General features: G+C 30.9%; 1 protein-coding gene, 1 long non-coding RNA gene and 1 pseudogene across 2 annotated transcripts in view; all 3 read right to left on the bottom strand.

Moving 5' to 3' along the window:
- Positions 1-4: 4 nt before the first annotated feature.
- LOC136974584 (uncharacterized) lies at positions 5-6,752 on the bottom strand. The gene is made up of 4 exons (XR_010880660.1): positions 6,592-6,752; positions 3,183-3,342; positions 766-832; positions 5-135 (listed from the first exon to the last, which is right to left on the bottom strand). It is a non-coding gene; the product is annotated as an uncharacterized lncRNA (long non-coding RNA).
- Positions 6,753-9,682: 2,930 nt separating this feature from the next.
- Positions 9,683-25,731, bottom strand: part of Ogg1 (8-oxoguanine DNA glycosylase) — a 37,564-nt gene continuing 21,515 nt past the window's right edge. Inside the window, exons 5-7 of the mRNA XM_067269500.1 lie at positions 24,277-24,326; positions 16,681-16,751; positions 9,683-9,804 (exon numbers count right to left, since the gene is read on the bottom strand). Coding sequence (XP_067125601.1) covers positions 16,704-16,751; positions 24,277-24,326 — 98 coding nt within the window. The 3' untranslated portion in view covers positions 9,683-9,804; positions 16,681-16,703. The remainder of the gene's footprint in view (positions 9,805-16,680; positions 16,752-24,276; positions 24,327-25,731) is intronic.
- LOC136974606 (uncharacterized) lies at positions 22,283-23,511 on the bottom strand (annotated as a pseudogene).

Below are 25,731 nucleotides of genomic sequence, written 5' to 3'. Positions count from 1 at the left end.
TCGCCTGGTAACGATTAGGAAACGAATTGCGGACGACGTTGGCGATGCGTGGGTCGTTCCAATACAAACACACTTCTCCGGTTTTCGTTACATTTATCGTTCCTTTAAACGGAATATCTTTCGATTTCACGCAATCTACAATAATAATGATCGTCGAAAAACACGTCACCGTTTAAAAAAAGTAACTATAATTCTCGAAAACGTAACTTAAAATTTAAATGTCAAATACTTTCGTTCCATTCAGACATCACGAGTGTTGTAAAGACGTAAATTTTAGGTGCAGTAGAGCATCGATTATTCGACCGCGTTCTAGTCGGCAAATTCAAATTTCCTCTAGTGATGTGGCGCTACGATATTTGGTTACGTCTCGGCTACTTTAATATTATTTTTGTTAAATTTTTGCACGCTTTAGCTGGCGGCACTGGCTCGACCACGAAAGGGAGGCTAGTATTTAAACCGGGCCTAATACGCTATACTAATAATGTATTTTTTCATACTTTTCGGTTATCCGACCGACCCCGGTCCCCAATTAAGTCGGATAAGCGATGCTCTACTGTATTTTAATTTATCGACATTTCAAAAAACTTTTAAATATTATTATTTCATTTTTACATTATATTTTGTCGACACGCATTCGTTTTATCTCTTATAAATACTAGAAGAGAAAGATTAGAGAACAACTTATTAGAAAACCAATATATTATTATTAGATTTATCTATTTAAAAAGAATTTTAAATTATTTTATAAGAATTTAACTACGATACTTATTTGTTCCGTCGCCGCTCTTTCCGTCGATAACGAATTTGTAGTCTGTAATAATATCAACGTTATCTGAAAACGTATTTATTTTATAATATAATATATTAATAACCCGTAACATTATATCGTAACATATTTACATTAATATAATAATTTAACTCGACACGCTAAATGTAAGAATTGCCGTCGCGTCGCGATAAATAATTGCCGGTTTTAATAATAACTTTTCCTTTAATCGAGATACAAACGAAATTTTTGCCATACAATCCGATACAAACCGACGATATAAACTAAATTACATTTATAAAATGAAAGAATGGAATAGGCGGAAACATACCGTATGTACCGTACCGGCCCAGTTAATAAGCGAGGCGATTAGGTATTATAATAAGATACCGGCGCGTCGGAACCATTACGTTCTCTTATTAATTACGCGCATCCTTCTAATTAGAAACGGGGACGAAATAAGTAATTTAAGTGGAAATTTATCGCATTTCTATCAATTTTACTAGAATTTACCATACACAATAGAGAGGTTTCGTGTCGACATCACGAGTGACGTCATGAGCATGCGCAATTGTCCAGCGCCATCTTTGTGACTGTGACTCGTTTACGTTTTGTGTGTGTTCGCGTGCGCTTTAACTGGAGTTCTTGTGTTGTTTTTTTTTCGTCGCGAATATCACTATGGTGATTTGTTGCGTAATTGGGTGTAACGCTAGTTCACTCGAGAACAAAGGAACATCATTTTTTTTAAAATTCCCGGCATTATTTGTCATCGAGGATCCCAAACCGAGGAGCTTTCACGACGAAGGCAAACTGCGTGGCTCTCGAGAATTAACCGGAAAAATTTCGTTACGAATAAAGTGAACATCGATACAAGAGTTTGTCAGAAACATTTCATTTCAATATTTACGTTAATAAACACTAAGTTATATTTTAAAACCTAAAAGAGTTTACCGATTTGCTTATATTAATTTAGTTAGGTATAGTGCATTTATAAACGAATAACTAACGTAATTTCAGGCTTTAGCTAGTGCAAACTTATAAACATTACACGTTAAAACTAAAAGCAAGTAGGCTTATTATATGCTAGTTTCAACTAGAAAATAAAGGTACTGAACAATTTGAATTAAAAAAATTGCCACGGCTGTTTTTAATTAGACTTTTTTACTTTCAGACAAAAATTCTTAGTTAAGAAATACGTAAAAACACGAGTTTAAACAAACAAAAGAAAACATATCTTTCCAGGCAATATTACTTCGCCGTTATTCATTACTTTTACTTTTATATCAGGAGAAACCCAGCCACTCGTTAAATAGTTACGGGCCTCTAAAGATTTATAACCTTTCATTTGTGACAGGGTGTAGAAATTTGTTGTCAAAACCAAATAGTTTATAATGTCACCAAATTCTACTTTCGGCCACAACTTTCGATCTACGACGAAGTCCGATAAACTGGCTTCGTATGGATCGCCTCGAAATAACGAAATTTTCTCTTCGTACAGAGCCGCATCTCGTCCCGTTAGACCGCTAGAATAGCCCGCGAGAAAAGAATCTTTTTTAACTTAATCCACGATAATAGAACTGCAGTATTTTTGTACGTTTAAACTAAAAAACGACGTCGAATAACAGACCACGTGCAAGCTAAGCCAGCGAAAACTACCACAAAAATGGCGAATGGGCGGAGCAAACGTGTGTTTTATCACGTGACACGCGACCTCGAAACCTCTCTATAAGCGTATTTGTAGAACCGTTTCGAGCACTTTCGAGACTCGTAACCTAATTTGTTTCGACGCATTATACGAAAAGTAGTATAACTATTTAGTAATAAACACTAAAAAGGCGAGGACGGGGCCGTAGCCGAGTACCGTTTGTCCACGCATTAATGCCGTCCCGCTTATTCGTTTAAGAATTTTAAACAATTCGATTAATACAGAATTCCACTATTACTAAAAAAAAATATTAATAGTTTTTTCCGCGCGGTCTTCCGTCGCCCGCAAAAAGTCACCGTCCACCGGCGGACTTTTAAAAAATGCCACCCTACTGCCCCCGCGAAACGAATTACAAACCTCGGCGTTTTTCGAAACAGCCTACACTTTTCCGGGTAAATTACGACACACTTTACCGATATTTCGAACGTCTCTCTTTTAAATACATCGTATTAAGCGTAGACGAAATCTTATCGACTTATTAAACGGTCGATCGAAAGGATTACGAGCGCGTTGCGAAATAAATATTTCGAGGAGGAGTTAATTACGGCCTTAGTAAGACATTTAATAACGAAACGATGTCGACAATTATCTTAACGCGGACGAAATCGGCATTTCCTACGGCCGATTTAAATTCATTTTATTATTAACCTTATCGTATTTTTATAACATAATTATTGGACTACATTTAATTAATATTAAATTTAAACTTACGGTCGAAAAGATTACTCGGAACGACGTCGACACGAAAATAAACCCTGTAATAAAATGGCGAAGATAATAAACTGGATATTTATTATCTTTCATCGTTTGTAGAATTCAAATATTTCGATTTTTCGCCCAAAGATTTCAAATTTACTTCTTTCGACGTTTCCTTTATCGAAAATAATAGCATATTTTAATATTGTAGTTTATGTTAATAATATATTGATATAACGATTATAGCATAAAATTCTATAATATTCTTTAAAAATTAATTTCAATTTTTAAAGAATAGTATAGAAAATACACTCAAACTTGTTTTGCGCGGTCTTTTTCTGCGCGATTTTTATTTGCGCGATATGTTTTGTGCGGCATATGAAAATTTCAATCAAATCGGAACACAATTGACTCCCGTAAAATTTTTTAAAACTATCGGATGTTTTCTACGACATCGGCAGGTTTTTTTCATTTTTTGTTCGGTAAAATTTTTTTCTCGTACGTTTTTTTCGGTCCCCTCTCATTTTAATAGCGTAAAAATGATAAATATTACGTTATATTTGAACAGATGCGGTAAGTTAGCTCCCCTCCGGCTTTAGAGTGCGGGTGTGAAATTTCAAGCCTCGTTAAACGAAATAACACTTTCCGCAGCTATATTTATCAAATAAAATCATTTTTTAACGATTTTTTAACTTTTTAATTTTAGATCGGTATTTAAGTGGAAATAATTAATTACTATAAAAAATAAAATTCTTAGAGGATTTTTTCCCCATTAGGGATGGCGGAAAAAGGCCCGAGGAGTTAAAAAAGTCCTAGTTATTTCGCGAGGTTTTGAGTTATTTTCTACGCCAGACTTTTTTACGCGGTCCCCATCCACCGCGCAAAAACAGGTTTGACTGTATATAGTCTCCGTTATACTAAATACTAAAATAATATTTGCAAACGATATTCAAATTAGTTGGATATCATTAGCGTATATCCAAACGATGGCTTTGGACGTCGGACGTTTAAAATGTCTGCATTAAACGGCGAACAAAGATTTGTCTCGCCTACGAAGACTTCCGGGACACCCCGAATTATTCCGTCCAACTCGGAATTAGAAATCGAAAAAATAACGGAATAATACATTTGGCAAAAATAAAATTTCTATAGACAGCGGCTGATCCGTTCCGAGACTTGGTTCGCTATCCGAGTCGTTCGTTAACCGATTATCGATTTACCTTAGGTTTTTATGGGAATTCGATTAATTCGTTCCGGAGACCCAAAAAAATAAAAAATATATACTTTCTTACTACGTTTATTTATATGTACTGTAATAATAAAAATACACATACGGTCTCGCATTTTTATTATTACATATAAATAAACGTAGTAAGAAAGTATATATTTTTTATCGCCCACCGTGTATTCGAAGATATTCGTATATAATATATAATTCCATCGTTTATATTTTCGACTACGACGAAAACGATTAACGACGCTTTATACGAGAAGATAATTCCAGACCCAAATTTTTCTGACGTTAACTCCGACGTTGGCGGGCGAATGTAAAATGATAATCGATCGACCGATTAAATTTGACGAGAGGATCGAATCGGTAAATTTTCGTCCGACGGAGAATTGTTTTTTAATAGAAATAAAGACGAATCTGCCCCGGACTTTTTAGTAACTTCCGGCGACGAGTAGCCTAGAAAGAAAGGTCGGCCGCCGAGAAGCGTATCGTCTCGAAACACAAAAAATAAATGGCGATCCCTTTTGGGCAGATTCGTCTTTATTTCTGTTAAAAGAGGATCAAATATTTAAACTCGGCACCCCGAAAAACCCGTAAAAACAAATTTTGTGCCGGCCGTAAGAAATTTTCCCGTCACCCGGCCGGTCGGACGAAAAGGAGACCCGCGGATAAAGTTATTTCGACGTTCGACGAAATAATTTGCGTATCCATTCGTATTAATGCATTTTCATTCAAATTAATGTAAGGATATTATTTTTCCTTCCAGCGTAACTGTAATTGTGGTTCGTTTTACTCCGCGTAAGTCCGGGCAACAAAAACGTACGACCGCGATTTATTTTACAAATTAGATTAATTTTTGGCTAAATAAACGAACGTTTACCTCGTCGCTTAGCGTTTAACGGAGTTGTACGCTACGTAACTCTATTCGATATTACGAAATTTACTGTTTATATTGTTTCGTATATCGTACGAAAACAATGTCGCGGATAAGACGGTATTCGACCTCGATCGATTTACGATAACGAGCAAACTACGCGCCACTCCCAGTTTCTTCTTATCGTCGAAGATTTCCTAATGCGGGTAATTATAATAAAATCTCGTATAAATTTTGGAACACCGAGTGGAAAAATTTTTATATTCTTTCTTTCTTATATATATATATATGTGTGTGTGTGTGTGTGTCTGATAGTACATTTGTGATTTATCGTATATTTATAACTCTCGACAAATATTATAGCCAAACTACATATTTTTAGTTACTTTTCGCTAATAATAAATTAGACTCGGAATAAGTTTATTATATTTTATATTTTACACAGTATAAGGAAATACGCTAAGAAAGATTCATTTTCAATTTAAGATTTACCTATTAGAGAGTGAGAATAATTCTATTAAAATGCGCAGTTTTAACGGGAAGAACAATATAAATATAATAAATAAATAACCGAAAAACAACATTTAGCGTTGTAATACAAAAAAACTAATACCTCGATCCCATCGAAACGCGTGGATATACGTTCAAACTGCGCGTTGTTTGACAAAATTCTTCCACTTGACGTAAGCGACATAGGCCTATATCGATTATTGCATATCAATCGATATATAACTTGTATATATATATAATATAAGCTTATAAAGCTAACAAGAAAAAGTAATTTTTAAAGTTAGGTTTAGAAATTTTGTAAAATACTTAGAATTTGGTAGCCTTTAGTAGCAGGATATGCGATAATTTCTTCCTATTTGTTAACAGGATATACTACTACAAATAACAAAAGTTAATATAATAATAATGGAATTTTACAGAGCGGTCGATATTTTATCCGATCGCCGTTCCGGATTCCCGTATTCTGTAAGTTTTGCTAAGCAATTTTCATCGGCGATATTTCTCGTACGTCGATTGTTCTAATGTCAGAAAATAAAAATGAAAAGAGCTTCAAACGTTTTCGATATTAATTATATCGATGGGTTATTTCGGCTCTAGGATTATAAATAAAATGAAATATAACGAAGATTTAAGAAAATTAATACTAATTAAATAATAAATAACAATTATAGTAAGCGAGATAATTGGCAGAAGAGAACGAAAATTCCAGTTATTTTAAAAACAATTCTAACAATGTTTTTACCGTACTTAAATGTCGGAATCTTTCGCTTAATCGCAACTCTATATATTCTACGTAAAAGAATTCTTACCGAGTGTCTTATAGTAACTTTAAGTCGACTGTTGTTTCGTACGTAAGCGCGAAAGAAACTCGTTTTGTCCGGTACTCGGAGGTTATGACCGGGAACTCGTCTCACCTTTGATAACGAAAACTGTTTCGTCTTAAATGACGTCACTTCCTTTCTAGTCAAAATTTTCGGAAATCTTTTCATTTAGGCTAACCCGTCGTTTACTCGTTATACTTAAAAACCCGTTTACCGGGATTGTTATTGGGAATTTCCAATTTTAAACGCCGTATGCGTTTTCGGAACTCGCTCCGAAAATTGGTGTCGCTTTATTACGTATAAGGAATAGTTCTGCTATAAAATACAGTTTTAAAATGTTCGGTTCGTTGGAATATAGCGAAATAAAATTAACTTTATTTTATTTTCAAGCTTATATTTAACGTACTTCATTATTAAATTTACTTTACTTTAAAATAACTAATTAAATTTAATCGTTGATAACAATTTTTTTTGTTCTTGTTTTCGTATTTACTAATTAAAAATTAAATGCCAGGAAAAATCCGGAGGTCGACTCGATTTGAAGGTAATTCTCCTAGTAGTTTGAATACGAACAACCGTAATTCGATAAAATAAGCTTTACGCTGGCCGACTGCAAAATATTTTAACATTCTCGACTAATCGTGTTTAATAGTCGATAAGATCTATATATTCGACTACTAAACGCGTTATTTAATATAAAATAAATAAATTTACCAAAGTAGTTTCGACATTAAATAAAATTGTAACGCGTTCGATGGATAATTTCCAAAATTATGCGGGTAAGCCCGGCGTTACTTGGGCAAAAAATATAAACAAACGTTAAGGTTATTTCGTACTTCTAACCTTTCTATTATAATATATTATAGTATTTGATTTATATTTACAAAGGTTATCTCGCGTAAGGGTTTATCGCAACACATTTTTAAATTCTTTAAATTGTGTACCGTAAAGGAATAAAGAATCCTTAAAATGTGTTAGATTGGTCACTCGGTGCAATGAACCCTTACCTAAGATAACCTTTGTAGTTATATAAATCAAATATTATAATATAACAAACATTAAAACGAAAACCATACAGAGTTTGGTTATTTCATCCTACCAATGTCACGTTTATCGCCATACTCGGATGGTACGAAATGGCACAATTTCGTTGGCCGAGCAGACAGCGATAGAAAGTATGTTTTAAACTTTTTAAGAAATCGTATTTTTTCCTAGTGTTAACCCTAAGAAACTGTGCCATTCGCGGCCAAATACCGAACGGCAATCTGTCAACCGATCAAATTTCGCAAAAAAATAGACCAAATATTTAAACTCGCACCCTGGAACACCACACACCACTTGATCATTCTTTATTTCTTTAGCGCGATGAAGCGCGATCAATCGGACATTAGGCAGTTTTCCATTATTTATTCAATTTCGGTTAATACGGTGTTCGGGCTCGCAATGCCCCTTCCCAGTTAACTTCTATTTTGCATTTCGTAGTAGCAGATTTTTGTGGTGTTTTAACATAATTTATTAAGATGGATGGATGGTTGTTCGTCTTTCCGTTTCTTTTCGTGATAAGAGACGGAAATAAAGAATGGAAAATTGCCTAGTCTGATTGATCGCGCATCATCGTGCTAAAGAAATAAAGAGAAAAGAAAAGACGCGGTTTCAAATTTACAAACACTTAAATCGTATTTTCCGCCGCCCGGTAACCTTCCATTATGTAATTTTCCTATTCGAATGCCATAGTACCACCGGAGAGAGAGGAGATAGACAGTAGAAAGGTAGGATGCAGATGAACGGCGTACATATAGCTACAGTACCCTCTAAGTTTGATGTTGACGTGCAGATTTTAGGCTGCAAGGCCGTAGTCTCCCGAAGGATCTAAAAGAAAACCCGAGTGTAGAAAACACCAATAATTGAGTGCCGCCACAAACAGCTAAGTGTAGAAGTTAGTGCCAAGTGACTGTTAGTAGGAAGACTTATATCTACTTAATACTAATAAAACTGAACACGAGCGCGAATCTTAATACTACTTAACAGCTAGACACACGGCACGAAAGCAAACAAACACAATGACAAACTAGACGAGACAAACGAGCAAGACCCCAAAATTTTTATTTATTTTCATTTTTATGTATTTATTTTTTAACGTTAACTTACTAACTAAACTAACCTACCATAACCTAGGACGAACCTAACCAGATAACTAAAGCTAACAAACCCTAATCTAAGTTAACCTAAGCTATCATAGCCTAACTGGAAACCAAGCTAAGAGTCCCTAATTTAACTTACAACTAGGACTAACCGAACTTAGACTGAAAAAGAAGACAGAAAATAAGAATTAAAATACAAAGTTGAAAGGCAACTATATACCGACAGTTGAAACGAAGCAAGGGAAAGCTAATTGCCATCCGCGCCCCGGAGCGAGTGCTCTCGAGATCTACGCTAAGGGATACGAATGCGAGTAGACGACGGAAGGAACACCGTACGCACGCGAATGAGTTGGTGCAGATTGCAAAGCCGGTTGTACCCTTCAAGAATAGCAGCTCTCGTTAAACTATCCCCAATGTGATTGTACCTATTGCAGCAAAAAACTAAGTGAAGTGGTGTTTGGTCCTCCCGAATACCACAATTGCATTGTGGATTGTCTCCAAGGTTAAATCTATGCTAATACTAAACCAAAGTACCTGTTTGAGGTACTTTGGTTTGGTAACAATTTGATTTATTATTTGTTGGCATCTAAAAGTTTGACTCTGTTATTTTTATTTTACTTTGTATTTTTTAACTGTATTCCACATTAATATATAATTAAAATACTTTTACTTAATACTTTTGTACACAAAAATTTCTTTCGGAAGCAATCGGACATTCTTCGGATATTAGAGTAAACACTAAAACTTAGCTTGTGGAAATACCATTTTGTTTCTTCACAGAGACAGTTGCAAACAATTCAGAATTAATCTAAAAATCTCAAATAATTCTCTTTAGAACAAAAAAAAATACAGAAACTTCTTATTTGAAATGGTAACGAAAATCCAAATTATAACATTTTAAAGAGGAAATATAAAATCTATTATAAATAATTGAGATATTATTCATTTGAAAATAACTTTATTTACAATTAAAAATTCAATTTCAAAGTAAAGATATTAAACATTCCATGTATTCTAATTCCAATTTGATAATGATGTCCTTGTCCTTCAAAACAACAATCTGAAAAACAAAGATAACTCTTATTTAGTACATTTAAAAATAATTAAAATGTATTTATTGAAATTGTTTAGTGTGTATTAAAGCAAAGGGAACATCTATATCCATAAAATAGTTAACTGAAAAGGTATCTAATTGCATTTAGATACCCTATTTCATAGAACAAGTCAATTGTGATTTTATTATTTGAAAATTCTATACTTATTTAGTGTCGAGGTATTTTAGAATTTTATAACAAAGTTAAAAAAGTATGTGTGAATCATTAAAATACAGTTTTGGTTTAAAACTTTAAATTGCAAAAATCTTGGTATTGCATAGAATATTGTCTCAATATTCTGATTATATTCAATTATGATTAAATAAATTCCTTACAGTCTAAGTATGTAATACAATCCAAATATATTGTTGTTATTATTGCACACTGTTGCAAAAATATGGATGCACCTTAAAGCCAACATACAACAGTAATTGAATTCTACATGTGGAATGATAGTGAAAAAGTAAAAAAAACCATTACAATATTATAGCACTAGGATAAATCATTGAAAAATAATTCCATCCTAAATGTTACAAATCAGAAAATGGCAAATGCAGTCTGGCAATTAATGCAAACTGATCAATATCAGAGATGGGTTTACAACTTACTGTTCTTTAATAATGTATCCTTATGCTGTAATACATTAATTTTTTCCACTACCTTTCCGTCGGCGGCGGCCTTAACCGTTTCGAGGTTCCGGATGGCAGATCTTTGCGAAGCCTTTGTCCTTCGTGCAAAGTATGTGAATTGAAAGTAGGTATTCCCGACGATTGATGAGAAATGCAAAAGTTATAAATAAATAAATTTAGAGTTTTAAAATATTACATTAGAAGATTTATAAAAGTTAACAAACATAAAGATGATAAACTAAGATACATAAATGCCTTAAAAGATATATGCGAGAATTTAAAAATGATGTTTGTGGCTTTTCCTAAGACTAAAATGTTTAATTAAAGCACAATAATCTAACAAATGAGCTAAGTCATTTTCAACTGAAAGAATAGAAAGGGCTGAAAGTCAATCTTGTGTTGTCGAATTCCTGAAATATGTTTTAATAATTTTTAACCTCGAAAAACTCCTTTCTGCAGAGCAACTATTGCGGGTGTGGTGGCAATAATTCTCGGGACTACTTCGATAGTGGGATACGCTTCGGTTAAATTTTTCTATATTACGTATTTCGGCACCGAGATAATGTCGTCGTTTCCTTCGTATACACGGATAAACATATTCAGTTCTTTGTACAATTCGTGTCCATCAATATCAGATGTTTCTTCTGCTGTTATAGATATTTGCAAGTCACTGCATTGCTTCAAAAGTTCACAATCACTAATTTCCTTTAATCTTTTTATATTATACATGAAACCAAGTATGCTCTCGTGATGTTTAAGTGCCTCAAATCTAGGTTGGCAGCTTGCGCGACACTAGGTTGGCACATTCGGTAGAAATCTAGGTTGGCACATTGTCGACAATGACATAAAAATAGTTTATTTTGAAAATCTCGTCCGCAGGCAATTCGAGAGCTTCGTCTTCCCCGCCGTAATCAAAATTCGTTCTTTTAAGTCTCCTTCTCACGACTTTGAACTTTCTGTCGATATCATTTTCCTCGGCTATTTCTCTCGCTGTTACCAAAGACGATTGGAAACCATTTTCCCGATAATTATCAAGCCACTGTGTAAATGTGTCTATGTGTTGTATAGCTGAATCTAGGTGCATTTTTTGCTCTGCCACATTTTACTTATAACATTTATCTTTGTAAGAATGCCATGCCGTACGACGAGAGCAACTACAAATTTGTAGGTAGTTATTTCCTTTTCTATAGAATGAGATTCACTAACCGACAATCTGTTGTATTTTATGCTAAATCCTTCAAAGCATGATATATATTGCTTAGTTGGTATTTAACGGCCTTCACCGATTCTACCCTGCATTCCCATTTGGTTTCGGAAAGTGGTTTTAGCGATAAGGATTTTACGTGTGCTTTTAAAATGGCCCACCTCTGACTCGAGTCGGCAAACAGAGTGTACAGCCTTTGCAGCAAACCAAAAAAAAATTTTGCTTGAACACGGGACGATGCTGCATCTCCTAGGATGCTGCATCTCCTAGGATGAGATTCCAGCTGTGACTCCCACAAGGTAAAAAATAAGCAAGTGGAATTATTTCAAGTATACGTTTCTAGACACCACTTTTTTTTCTCCACGCATATTGGCTCCATTATCATATCCTTGGCCTCTGCAGTTTTGCAATGATATATCCAGCTGTTCTAACTCTGTGATTATATAATTAGTCAAACCCTCAGCTGTGGTTTTTTCAATGGCTAAGAAGCCAATAAAATGTTCTTCAATGTCAGCTGTATGTGTATTAAAAAAATCTTATAATAATTGGCAGTTTCTCAACATGAAAAATGTCACGAGTACAATCAAGAATAATTGAGTAATATTTATTCTTTATTACTTTGTCAACAATTTGAGTCCTCGTGTGACTTGCCATTAATTGTATAAGCTCATTTTGAATATTTTTTTCCAAGATAGTGGTCATTAATCTTCTTGTCTGTTTATTGTTTTAGGTGAAGTCGCAACATTGGATCAAATCGGGCTATTAACTTTACTAAATCTATAAAGTTGCCGCTAGTCTCACTTGAATCCGTGTCAGATCTTAATTTCTCTCTATGACCTCTGAAGGCAAAATTGTGAGATGCTAAAAAATTTACAATTGCAAGTAGTCTTTCTAAAATATCTCTCCAATGCTGCCTTTCTTGTTCAATTTGAGTCTGGGCTAAAGAGTCAATAGTGATACAGCTTTTTAACCTGTTCTCTAAATTTAACCATTTCAACATACAATCTTTGTGCAGTTGGCTAGATTCATGAGACTTTAGGTAATCACCCAAGTGTTTCCAATCACACAACTCCTTCACTGGATCCAATTCTTGTATTTTCTATTCCGAACATTCGACACGGAAAGTAGTAAATGGCATCCTTAGTTTGTGAATTAATCATCCAGTGCCTGTCAAGTTTTTCACCATTAGGTAATATTTTACTGTAATGATATTCGCTGAATCGCCATCCATTATCGTTTATGGGAAAAAATCAACTTTAACTGGATTGAACCTTTTAATACAATCTCAGTTTGGTCTATGTCAGTAATTGTTAATGGTCCCAAACCTGGGTCATTTTGAGGATTCAAATGTTCAATTCTGCCAGTCATGGATGTAGACATAGACTCAGATACGTATTCTTGGCTGGATAGTGTTGACGGCGGCGGCGGCGTAAGTGACAATGATGTTGTTGACTCGTTATCCTGGCTATTGTTATGAGGTGACGGCAGCAACCCATGACGATGTTGAAGGAATAATTTCAGCTTGGTTAGGGTTACAGTGCAATAATGTGTCACTTTCAGTCAATGAAGGGTCTTTAGAGGTTACTCGACCATCACTTTTTATATATTTATATAAAGATCCACATAGGTTTTCTTCTACTGCTTTCTTTTGATAGCTTGTTTCCTTTTTGAATTAAGAGACTCAAATTTTCTACCGGCATCATGATCAGGCGAACTCATTTCACAAATCTTGTTTCACACATAAAACTAATTCAGAAATAATTTACAAGCAGTTTTACACAGTTTCTTTTTTTAACAATTCACTCTTTACTATAAGTACTGTTAATAATGTAAGATTCACTAAAACTTAATATCATTTAATGTTTATTTACCTACTGAAAGATATATGCCATAAAAATGATTATGTAATGCATACAGCTGCTAGCAAAATAATCATAAGGTGACAAGAGTTGACGAACGAAACGAAACACGGGGATTCCTCGAGCGTAAATCGTAAACACGACGAATCACAAAAGTAAGAAAACCGCACTTGCAAGTGGGTTTTCTAATGCGTGAGGTGCGAGATTCAAATAGTAATGAATTTTTCAAATATGTTTTACAGTCAACTTACAAAAAATGTTATTATTCACTGATAAATTATTTAATTTTGATATCGTTAATCTTACTTTTTATATGAACGTGAGATTGAATAAATCTAAATGAGAAATTTTATTTAGGCACTTATTAATTTTAATACATACTGTACTATGAATTAATCAAATTTATTTTATTGTTATAACTAATAGCTAAGGATAAAATAAAAAGTTTTAAATATCAACTTTTTCTACTTGGGTCGTCGTGCGAGGCCCCGGGCGATTGCCCTGCTCGCCACCCCCTAAGTCCACCACTGCTTTCCATATGCAGAATTTATTTACTATTCCACACTGGCTTTAAGGTGAATAAATTTTTTTGCAACAGAGAGTATTTGATATTACTGAAAAGTTTTTTTATACATTTCAAATTATTTATCAAATAATTGTCAAATTTAATATATAACTATTTATTAAATGGGAAAAAATAATCTACCCTCCAATTTTTTCAGCTTGTAAATAACTTTTGAGCAAAAGAAATGATTTGTATTTCTATAATTTGTAAATGTATTCTCTCACAGTTCTACATCTTTTATATATAATATATAATATAATGTGCTCAAAATTATATTTACAAGATTAACAAATATATCTTAAAATTTTATGTATATTCTTAGCATCATCTTTAAATATATTTTGCTTATTGAAATATACAGTATTTATAGTGCACATATTTATAGTACATATAGTGCACAAGTATTGTATTAATATTGTATCAATATTAAAGATGTAGTGTGATTATTAATAAAAGCATTTCTAAATTACAATAACTTTTTGAAATAGTTTTCACAATTCATTCTGGTGACACAATTTAATGAAAATAAGCACAATCTCTCTATTTTTTCAAACTTACATTTACACTTGTTATGGAATAATAATAACTGATAATGTTGTCACCGTTCAACATTAAATTTAATTTTTAATTTTACTATAGGACTTGCAATAAAATAAACTATATTTCTGTTTTCTAACTTATGTTCCTAGTAATCGTGCTTTTATTGCATTTATGCTTTAAAAACTCCTTAAAATATCGATAAAGACTGCAAACTTACTGCCATCTTTGAAATAAAATAAGAAGCCGAAACTGGTAAATTCAGATTACCAAATACTATTTACCTGATGAAACATTTTCAGCCAGAGTTAGTTCATTATTAACTTATTTAAAAGGATGATAAAAATTGATAGCAACCAAAAGATGAACTGAAACAACTTCAAATAAATGATATTTGGCAAACTGAATTTAACAGCCTTTTGTTTACTTCAATAAAATGTGAGCAGATTCATATAATAAGTATTAATTTATAAACATCTATAAATACAATGATTTATATATTTTGAATAAAGAAATTGTCATTTTATATCTATGCTAATGAATTTCCAGTAATAAATATATTTTGAAATATTAAATTTATTCAGAAACAAGGAAATTAGTAAATATAAAACTTTAATACAATTTAATAAATTGATTGCTTATTCTTACTAAACGTAATTGAGATTTATAATATCAGTAATAACATTTAATACTTTACTACAGTTTCTTTAATGCTATGATTAAAAATTTTATCACAACCACACACTGATTTCACAATTATAAGATTCACCTTTTTAAATCAATAAAGGGCTTTAATTCTACAAAAACAAATATTTTCAATTGTTTTCTATAGTTTAAACTGTATTTGGAAATTATATATTCTGTTAAATGTATTGTTTTTTCTATTATGCTTGAAAACTTCAAATAGAAAAATAAGCTTGAAGAAAATCATTAATAATGACTGAAATGTTTGTGTTTGAAAAATTAAAACTTGTTGATTTAAAAATGATAAATGTAAGTGACTTTCTAAAAATTTTATCACATGCTATAATAAAATTTCATATTTTATTATAGCATGTGATAGGAATAGAGTCAACTGTCAACTATTTGATAATGCTTTTATAGGTTATTTCAGTGTCTTTTAAGTACTATCTTAAAATGTCTAAATATGCAGATGAAGAAATCATGTTTAATATGCAGCAACTTATTCAACTTCATATTCAACAAGTTTCAATTTCATATCTAATTACACTGTATATTGTGAATTATTATATATTGTAATGAGTGATAAATATTTTTTTAACTTTATCTATGTATACTTAGTACAATTATCAATTAACAGGACTTATTATACTAGAAATTATGGATGCAGATATTTAGTCATACTGATCAGAAATAATATTTTTTATTTAGTTCACCTGTAAGTTTATTATTTCTTCAACTGTATTCCCTATTCTCTGCATTTTCCAATTTTCCAGAAGTTCGGCTATAGATTATTAAATATCATTCAATTATTATGCCTTTGTGTCCTTTATCATAGCTTACAGGTGAACTAAATAAAAAATATTATTTCTGATCAGTATGACTAAATATCTGCATCCATAATTTCCAGTATAATAAGTCCTGTTAATTGATAATTGTACTAAGTATACATAGATAAAGTTAAGCTATTATAAAGGACACAAAGGCATAATAATTGAGAGATAAATATTTTTATTTAACATTGGGATGTGAAAAAGCTTGTTTAATTTTAGTTCTAATTAAAAAAAACTTTGATAAATTTAATTTGAAATCCTGTTGTTTAAAGCACAATCAACAAAACCTTTAACGTCCAGTAATAAAATTTAATGTAAAACATTCGTCAAGTTCTACATTAAATTTCATTACTGGATGTTAAAGGTTTTGATGGTCGTGCTTTGTAATTTCTTTCAGTTACTGAGAAGGTTGTTTAAGTGTCGCAATGAACAAAAACTTCATCTGGCATTATAACATATATGAATACAAAAAACAAATAATAATAATAAAGGTTTAATATTGGAGTGATTTCAAATTATTTTAATAATACTTACTTAAGATTATTGTATTCATGTAATTAATTCCTTAAATGTTTGAACTGTGGAAGATCAGCAGCAAATAATACCTAAAAAGTCATTAAATATGTACATTATTAACAAGTAATCAGAATTAAAATATTAAACAGTTAAAAAGTTTTAAGCTTGTATTAATCTCTACATTAGCATATAAAATTATAGATAAATAACAACACATATTGTAAATTCTTATAAAAATTTAAGTAATTCTTAAAATAAGTAACTTAATTTTTAATAAATCATTAATTATATATTATTAAATTAATTTACACATTTTTCTATTATTATTTTGTGGGGCCTAATAAAATATAATTCTAACATATATGATATCTCATATAAAAACTGGTGAAACCAAGTTAGAAAAGTAGAGTTTGACAAAAACATCTAAATAAAAGAAACTTTTAAAAGTTGCAGCGTAAGAATAGTACAACCAGATTTGACGGCAAGACTGAACACGTAAATAAAAAGTGCACAATACACAGCTTACAATTACAGGAAGTTTTGGAGAGAAATGTCACCGTGATAATAAATTGGAAAAATAAGCATTGTCACAGAAAAAGACTTTAAGCTTTATTTTGTGTCTTAAAATTGTTGCACTTACATTAATTTGACTGAATATTAGAACTTCTTTGAGCAATATTGGCAAAGAAAGTTTGAGGCACAAAGTAAAGCTCAAAGCCTTTTTCTGGGACAATGCTTATTTTTCTGATTTATTATCAGCGACATTGCTCCATCCAAACCATCCTATAGTTGAAGTCTATGTAATGTACACTTTATTCACATGTTGAATCTTATTGTTAATTCTGGTTGCACTATCCTTATGTTGCAACTTTCGAAAGTTTCCTTTATTTACATGTTTTTGCCAAGATCTACTTTCTCAACCTGGTTTCACTAGTTTTTTTAAATGGAATTTCAGGTATTTTTTGGTCATCAATAACTTCATAAGGAAATAGTTTTCACAATAATTCATGTGATATATCCATGTGACAGTCAGGTGACATCCTACAGATTTTTCTCACTGCCCCACAAATAAATATGAGAAATCTGATGCAGATCAAGCAAAGGGTTTAAATGTTAATAAGGGGAGGTTAAATCAGGGTATGCAATTTTTGAGATATTCCCTGGGACTGTGAGGAAAATATAGACTAAGTATGAAAACTTTGGTGCAGATCAGGCAAAGGGTTTATGAGTTAATAAGAGGGGTGAAATCAGGAATGGAGAAAATTTTCAGGTTTATATGGTGGTCTATACTTTCCTTAGTGTCTCAGAAAATAAATATAATAAAAAGCTAAGAACAGAGAGATACAAACATTCTATTATCTATATACAGTAGTAGACAAATGGTCTCACTGTGGAGATTTGTAAACAATTCAGAGGGTGAAATTTGACATGATTCCAATGCTTTCCCTTATGTATAGGTATGAAAGAACCACAAAAGCAAAATGGGACATTATTTTATAAATATTTTATTTTTAAATCATTAGGCTTGTACTAATTAATAGATTAAAAGTAATTGCAAAATGTCACATCACGTGATAGACAATCAACCAATGAAATGTTAATATTTAAAAAATGGGCTATAATTTTATAAACACTTAAATTTTTAAATAAAACCTTCAAAAGGACCACAAAAGAGGTGGTCAGCTCTCCAGCTAACTAATCAACTAACTATTCTAACTATGAAAATATATTTGTTAAATAATGTAATTATCACTAAAGAACTAGTGTTAATTCTGAAACATCCAAATTTAAATATTAATAAGCAAATTGGTTAAAAATATGTCATATAACCATGAATCTCTAGCTGAATTCTGTAAAAGAAGCCACATGTAAGCTTTAAAAGAAGAGGAAAAAGTGCAAAGGGCAAAAAATTGAAATTAAGTAAAAGTTAAGGGACAACCATGTGCAAAGTCAACGAGAAAAATAAAAGACTTCCAGTACATCAAAATCATAATGTGAAAAGAGATAAAAATATACAATCTGATTAAGAATGGATAAGCCTCTATTCCACCAATAAAGTAATGTGAGATATATGAAATATTGATGCTAGATAAAATATATGGAACAGAAAAGAAATACATAGGCAGTATGTATCAAAAATTCAATCATCATCAAAAAACATTAAGTGAATATAATCAAAATCAGAAAAACTATATCAAGCTATAAACATGTTGAAATTAAATGGGAGGTTAAAATAATTATTACTTTGACAAGAATAATGCTTCTGAGAACAGCAGAATTACACATTGTTATCGCTGACAACAGGCCTGTATATTTGCCCATTAAAAAATATATGATAAAAGCTGTTATATATCAGCCATTGTCTTTTTAAAGAAAACTCAAAATCGTACAATGTTACAAACATGTTCTAATTGGGCTGCAATCTGAAAAAATTGTAGATGTATATATTCTCACTGTCATCTGTCCTTTAATCTCAAAATGGGGTTAGATAGATGAAAATTAAGACCATACATATAAAGCTTAGTGGCAGGAAGCCCTAATTAACTAAATATGAACTTCCAGTAAACCAGAAGTCATGTTATTTCAATTCAAAAATTTTTCCCTGAAAGATATTAGATAGATGACCAGTATGACTCTATAGCTAATGGAAAAGTATGATGTACAGGGTCAAGACACTACTAATTTGAGGTGGAGAACATATATTTTAAATCAAATTAATTAAAAATATGATTATTTGAAGTTTTTTAAAATGTAAACAGAAAAGAACAAAATTTTGAATTAGGAAGGAAAAAGATCAGAGAACATTTACAGGAAATCCTCATTAGTTCGTAATTCAGCAGACAAAATATTCACGACTTCAAATTATCAGAGATTTACATATTTCTGTATAATATGCCAAATGCCACATAACTGATGTAATTTATTAAGCAATATAGAATGCTATTTTCATTAATTAATTAATTAATTAATAATAATATATAATAATATAAATAAACTGCAGGTAAACAGCATGTGTCTGGTGAGAACTTCACAGATCACCAGATAGATTTTATAAACAGTAAAGCAGAATTCCTCAATATGTAGCCCAAATTATTTTTAAAGTGGGCTAGTATCCTAGAGCCCTACAATAGAGAGGTTGAGGCGCAAGTTAAACGTAAAACTTGTACGGCAAGCAGAAGTACACGTTTGACATTTGAAGTCCAAGTAAAATACGTCGAGGTGCCCGTCGACAACATCACGTGACTCGGTGAATGTCGCGCATTGACTCATAGGAAATTTGTTGAAAAAAATGGCGGAAATATTTAACAGCAAGGATTACCAGCAAAGGTAAATAAACAAATTAAACAATTTAAAGTATTTATAGGATGTTATAACACTAAATAATTATTTTTTTTTACTATAATTAGTGTCGTGTTTACTCTGATGAGAAACAATAGGAAAGTTCCAATGCGATTTTCCTGTTATCGCGACATACTTCTGTTGAGGGAAGTAGTGGCTGTAAATCCGTATGCATATGAAAATTCGAAAGGTGCTTGGAAAAGTATATCTGAAAATTTACGAATGTATTACACTGTCGACAATAAAAGATGTTGGGAAAGAACAACTTTACTTCTGCATTATTATGACAAGGTAGTAGATGGCCATCGTGCCTCCTGTTACAAAAGTATAGTACCACCACAAATTTTGTGATTTTTCAAAATTTATTAAATTTTTTTTTATTAAAAAACAGTTTTATACATTTTAAGACAATTACAAAAATATCATTTTCAAGCTATTTATCTTTTAATAATAATATAATAGAAGTTATCACTTTTTACTTCTTACCAAAGTATAGGTACTTTCTAAAATTACATATAAATAAATTTTAAACACTTTTAATATTTGGTTTCACCCCCTTTGGCTACAATTACTTGAAAAATTCTGTTAGGCATGGAGTATATTACTTTTTTAATTGTTCGCTCTTAATTTTATCCCATGTGTCCATTATTGCAATTTTCAATTGATTTACAGATTCATATTGTTTCCCATTTTGATAAACAATGACTGCTAAAATCCCTCATAAATTTTCAATGAGATTTAAATCTGGACTACATGAAGGCCAGTCAATATTACATCAATATTTTCTTTTTTAAACCAATTTTTTGTTGACATTGAGACATAAATGGGAGCATTATCTTGTTGAAACTACCATTTATGACCTCCAATTAATGCACCAAATGTAATCATATTTTTGTCAACAAATACTAAATTAGTTTTACCTTTCCATCCATCCCATTTACCTCCAAAACTACCCCAAATCATTACAGACCCACGGCTTATTTTAACTCTGCCAATAATACGAGAGTACAACTTCATTTTTAAATATTTTACATTGTCATAATTTTTTAAAGTTCTCCAAACAGTTGCACAAGATACACCTATTGGTATTTCAGCAGCAGCTTGCCTTGTTGACATGTTTTTTTTAGTTATAAACTTCAAAACTTCTCTCTCATTCCTGGATGTTAAACATGATATATGTTGAATATATAAAAAATGAATATTTGTGAAAAAAAATTTATGCTGCTTTATGAAATGTAAAAAACATGATAAAATAATTAAAATAATTAATATTTCCAGTAAGAGTTTCAAAATAAATTTTGGAAAAACAAAATTTATGGTGTTCTTATACTTTGATAACAGACTGTAGAACCTACCCTATTTTTAGAAGTATAAATAGAGGTTGAGGCGCATGTATCAGTGCAAAACATGAATGGCAGATGGTCCGAGCACCGCCATCTGGCAATTCTAGACGGTCGATAATGGCGTTTGCTTCGTCTAGAATGGCAAGTATACGATCAGTTAAACTTCATTATTTTTTTGTGTTTGGGGTTAAAATTAGGACCTATTTTATTAAAATAATGATTATTGAAGCATTTACGAATAACATTGTAAAAAACAGACAATTTTAATCCAGAAATTATTTAATTATTCAATTTTTTAGCAAGTGATGTGAAATGTCAATAAAATTTTATAGCTGTGTTCATAAAATAGCTTATCATAGTTTTCTTTCCAGAATGATAGAGCAAAGATTTGCAAAGATCTGGAACAGAAGAAAAATTTACAGAACGTAATCAACTTAAAAGTTAAAACTACAAAAAATAAAAGAGTTAAAATATGAGGCCCAGATAACATCTGAGAAATCACCACCACAAGCCATTGCTGGGCAGCAAGTCACGGACGCAGTGATGACATCTTTAAGAGTATCATCTCCTAAGTTTCCATCTGGCAAATATAAAAACTTAAAAAATCTTTATATTATAATTATTACAAGAATTGTATAATAATTATACATTTCTAATTATTTTTAGATGAAGATACTAATGTCACGAAAAAAAATAAAAAACCAAAACTTTCTTGTTTTACACTTATAAAGAAAGACCAAGAGCATCAGTTGAAACAAGAGAATTAAATTTAAATAAAGAACAACTGAAACTGAAACAAGAAAAAGTAGATTTGGAAAAAGCAAAATTTGATTTAGAGAGAAGCGAGACTGAAGCAGGATAGAGGAAAGAAGAGTGTTTTTAGAAATACTTTTGAAAACTTTGAATAAAAATTAAAGAAAAATTTATTTATTTATTTATTAATTACATTCTAAGTATTTGTCCAATTTGGAAGGTAAACGATTAAAATAATCTGATGTTGCACTACCGTATAAGCAAGTGTGATAGTTTGTAAGTAGTGCACCGACAATATACAGTTTACCATCAGGCTGAAGATACAATTTAAAATTTTTTTTTAAATCTAGAAAAGCAAATATATGAATTATTTTCCCAAATACCCATTCCACACACTCTCTTACTGAACTCATCCTGGAATTAAATACTTCTTGCTCGGGTGTTAAGCTAGCACCTCGGAATGGTGTAATGAAGTGTTGACGCAAAGGATAACCAGAACCTCCACATAAAACAAATTGGGTTCCATTTTCAGAACAAAGAATTGCAGCCAAATGCTCTAACAAATTAGATTCTCTTAACATTGCACTGTCATGACATCTTCCATCTATTGGTCAAAATAAATTAGCAGTCATACTATCGGGTGTAACCACTGATTGAAATTTCAAACTATGTATACATTTATGGCCACCGAATACCACCCTTTGATGTGTTTTTGGTCGACAAATAAAACGTGCCGTTCCATCTATGAACCCCCAACATTTGTCAAAGGAGCACCTTTTACTGTTATTACTTGGCTAAATAATTTTAATTTTTCTCTTGTTAGTTTTATTTCATTGATATTCAATAACAATTTGGAATGGCTATTGTAAATGATATTTAGTGTTTCGTGCACAAATCGTGAAAGTTCGTTTTTTGATCTCTGCAACAAAATAGAAATATCATCAAATCTATAAGGATAAACTAATCTTTGTAATAAAATACATAATGCATCAATTCCAAGTGAGTGTGATCCATTTTCATGAATGATTACAGATGGGAGGCATAAAGCAGAATGCAGATGAAACAAATCGTCTCTTGAAAATCTGTTAAAAATAAAAATTTTATAAGTATTATTCCTTTTTTTAAGTATTTACTTTAATTTATAAATATATCACTTACTGAAAATAAAACAAGCAATCAGAATCAGTCATTTTATTTAAATTTATTCTTGCTTTTGTCACAGGTAGATCTTTAGTGATATGATATAATAAAATGGCTTCTTCATCACTTTCATACTGATCCAATAAGAGTAATACCTCATCACTAGACTTCAAATATAATTTTAATTAAATGCTTACTGTGCGAAAATAAAATAATAAAGAAAAAGTGAACACAGCCTTAGAGTTTCTGTGGTCACTTCACATCACATTAAAAAACATTAAATAATTTTTGGATTAAAATCGTCTGTTTCTTTACAATGTTATTCATAAATGCTTAAATAATCATTATTTTAATAAAATAGGTCATAATTTTAACCCCAAACACAAAAAAAAATGAAGAAGTTTAAGCCGATCATATACTCACCATTCTAGACGAAGCAAACGCCATTATCGACCATCTAGAATTGCCAAATGGTGGCACTCGGCCGCCCGCGGTTCACGTTTTAGGCTGAATACGCATGCCTCAACTTCTCTAATATCTCAATCTGCTACTTGTAGCCAAATCTTGCAATCCCAAAACCCAGCTGTATTTTATGAAATGAGAGAAAAAAGGGGTAGTCCATATGTAAGGTGACACTCGTAAATGTGTTACTGTAAAAGCAAAATCATATTGACCAGATTAGAATTGTTCTTGGTCTATTGTATCGTATAGCATAGAGGAACTTTGATCTAAACAAACGAGTTAACATACTCATATCACAGTTTGGACAGAATTTTCACTTCGAATTATGAAATAGCAGTATTTTGAACGAACCGAATTCCTTAATGTGTAAATCTCTATACCCCAGCCAGGACAAAAGCACAGTTACAAACTAATGGGATTTCGAACTATCTAAGTTTGAATTAATGATGATTTTCTGTATCAATATTTAAATCCTGATTCTTTTAAGTTTGACATTTTTAACTGGTTTTCATATTAATATTCAATTTTCTTATAATAAAAATAATATCATTAATTGAATTTTCACTTTTTTACTTACAGAATGTGCCCATCCTGCATATTTACCAAATCGATTTCTGAAGAAATTCCCTATAAAACAAAGTTTAAGACATTTACTTTAAAAGTAGCAAAATAAATTAATGAAGCAAGTACAATTTTAAGATTTATAAATATTTTCAGAAATAAATTTAAGTGTCTATAATTATTTTATTTATAAATTTATATTACCAGACATCTTGCAAAAACATTCAAAAAGATTTTAAATATTTACAAAAGAAAGAAAATATTGAATATCTAGCAATAAAATTAACAAAAATACAAATGTTTTCAATTAATGTGAGTAGATATTTTTAATTTAAACTTAAAATGCAGAATCAGCTATTATGTGCAAAGAATTAACTGAATGCACATATGAATTTAAAATTGAAGCTAGAACTGAAGTATAGAGTTAATTCTCATCTCTTATATTTATTTTTATTTTAATCATAATTTAAATTGTATTTAGACTCTGTTAATTCTATTAATTCTTTATTATTCCTAACTTTAAACTTGTATGCACAGTCCATTCTTTACTTCTTTGAATATAACTTTAATTGTAATATGTAAATTATAACTTTGGAATTAATCATTTTAAACCTAAAGATTGCTATTGAAAGTATTCAAAAATATGTTTTTTGTTCATTTTACTGCTAGGTATTTATTATCAAAGATATATTAATGATGTTTGTTATCATTTTATTAAAATTTTTGTTTCTTTGTGTGTTGCTCTCTCCAGTTTTGCCTCTTCCAATAAATTTAAATATTTTATATTACCATTAAAATAGAATAAGATTATAAAACGATAACAATAAATAATGACAAATATTTAAAATTAATAAAATGAATGAAAACTTTTTATTATACATTCCAAATTTATTACAAAGTGTAATTCATGAATAATTTAAAAAATTCAATGGTTTTAGTATTATAAATACAATTTAATTTACATAACTTATATTTTATACTGCTGAAACTTCTTATCAATTGACTATCCACTACACAAATTTATCTAAAATATTAACTCCACATTAATCTTACATGTTAGTATAAACAGCTATTTTATGTGAAATTGTATAAATTAAAAATTTGTTATTTAATAATTGCTAACTATAAGTTGAATTTTAAAAATGTTTTTGTACTAATAATGTTCTAATTCAAATTTTTGTTCCTGAGTTTTATACACTTGTAAAACATCAAAAATGCTTCAGTAGTATTGTAAAAGCAGTGCTTTACATAAGTTGGTTTTAGGTGGTTGACAGACCAGTGAAATAATTCCTCTAAACCATTTAAAATTATATTATATTATATTTATTATTGTTTTTAAAAATAACTGGAATATGAATTATTGTTATTGAATGTTATAATATGAGTATTGTTTTCTTTTAATTGTATAAATAAATATATAAAAACAATGTTTAACAAGATTACTCTGTTTCCGTTTATTCGTCCGTCGTTC

The sequence above is a fragment of the Centruroides vittatus genome, unplaced genomic scaffold (genome assembly GCF_030686945.1).
Source record: "Centruroides vittatus isolate TY-2023 unplaced genomic scaffold, ASM3068694v2 contig_351, whole genome shotgun sequence".
Taxonomy (NCBI): Eukaryota; Metazoa; Arthropoda; class Arachnida; order Scorpiones; family Buthidae; genus Centruroides; species Centruroides vittatus.
Note: the sequence above shows the minus strand (reverse complement) of the source record. Positions and strands in the feature narration are given on the sequence as shown.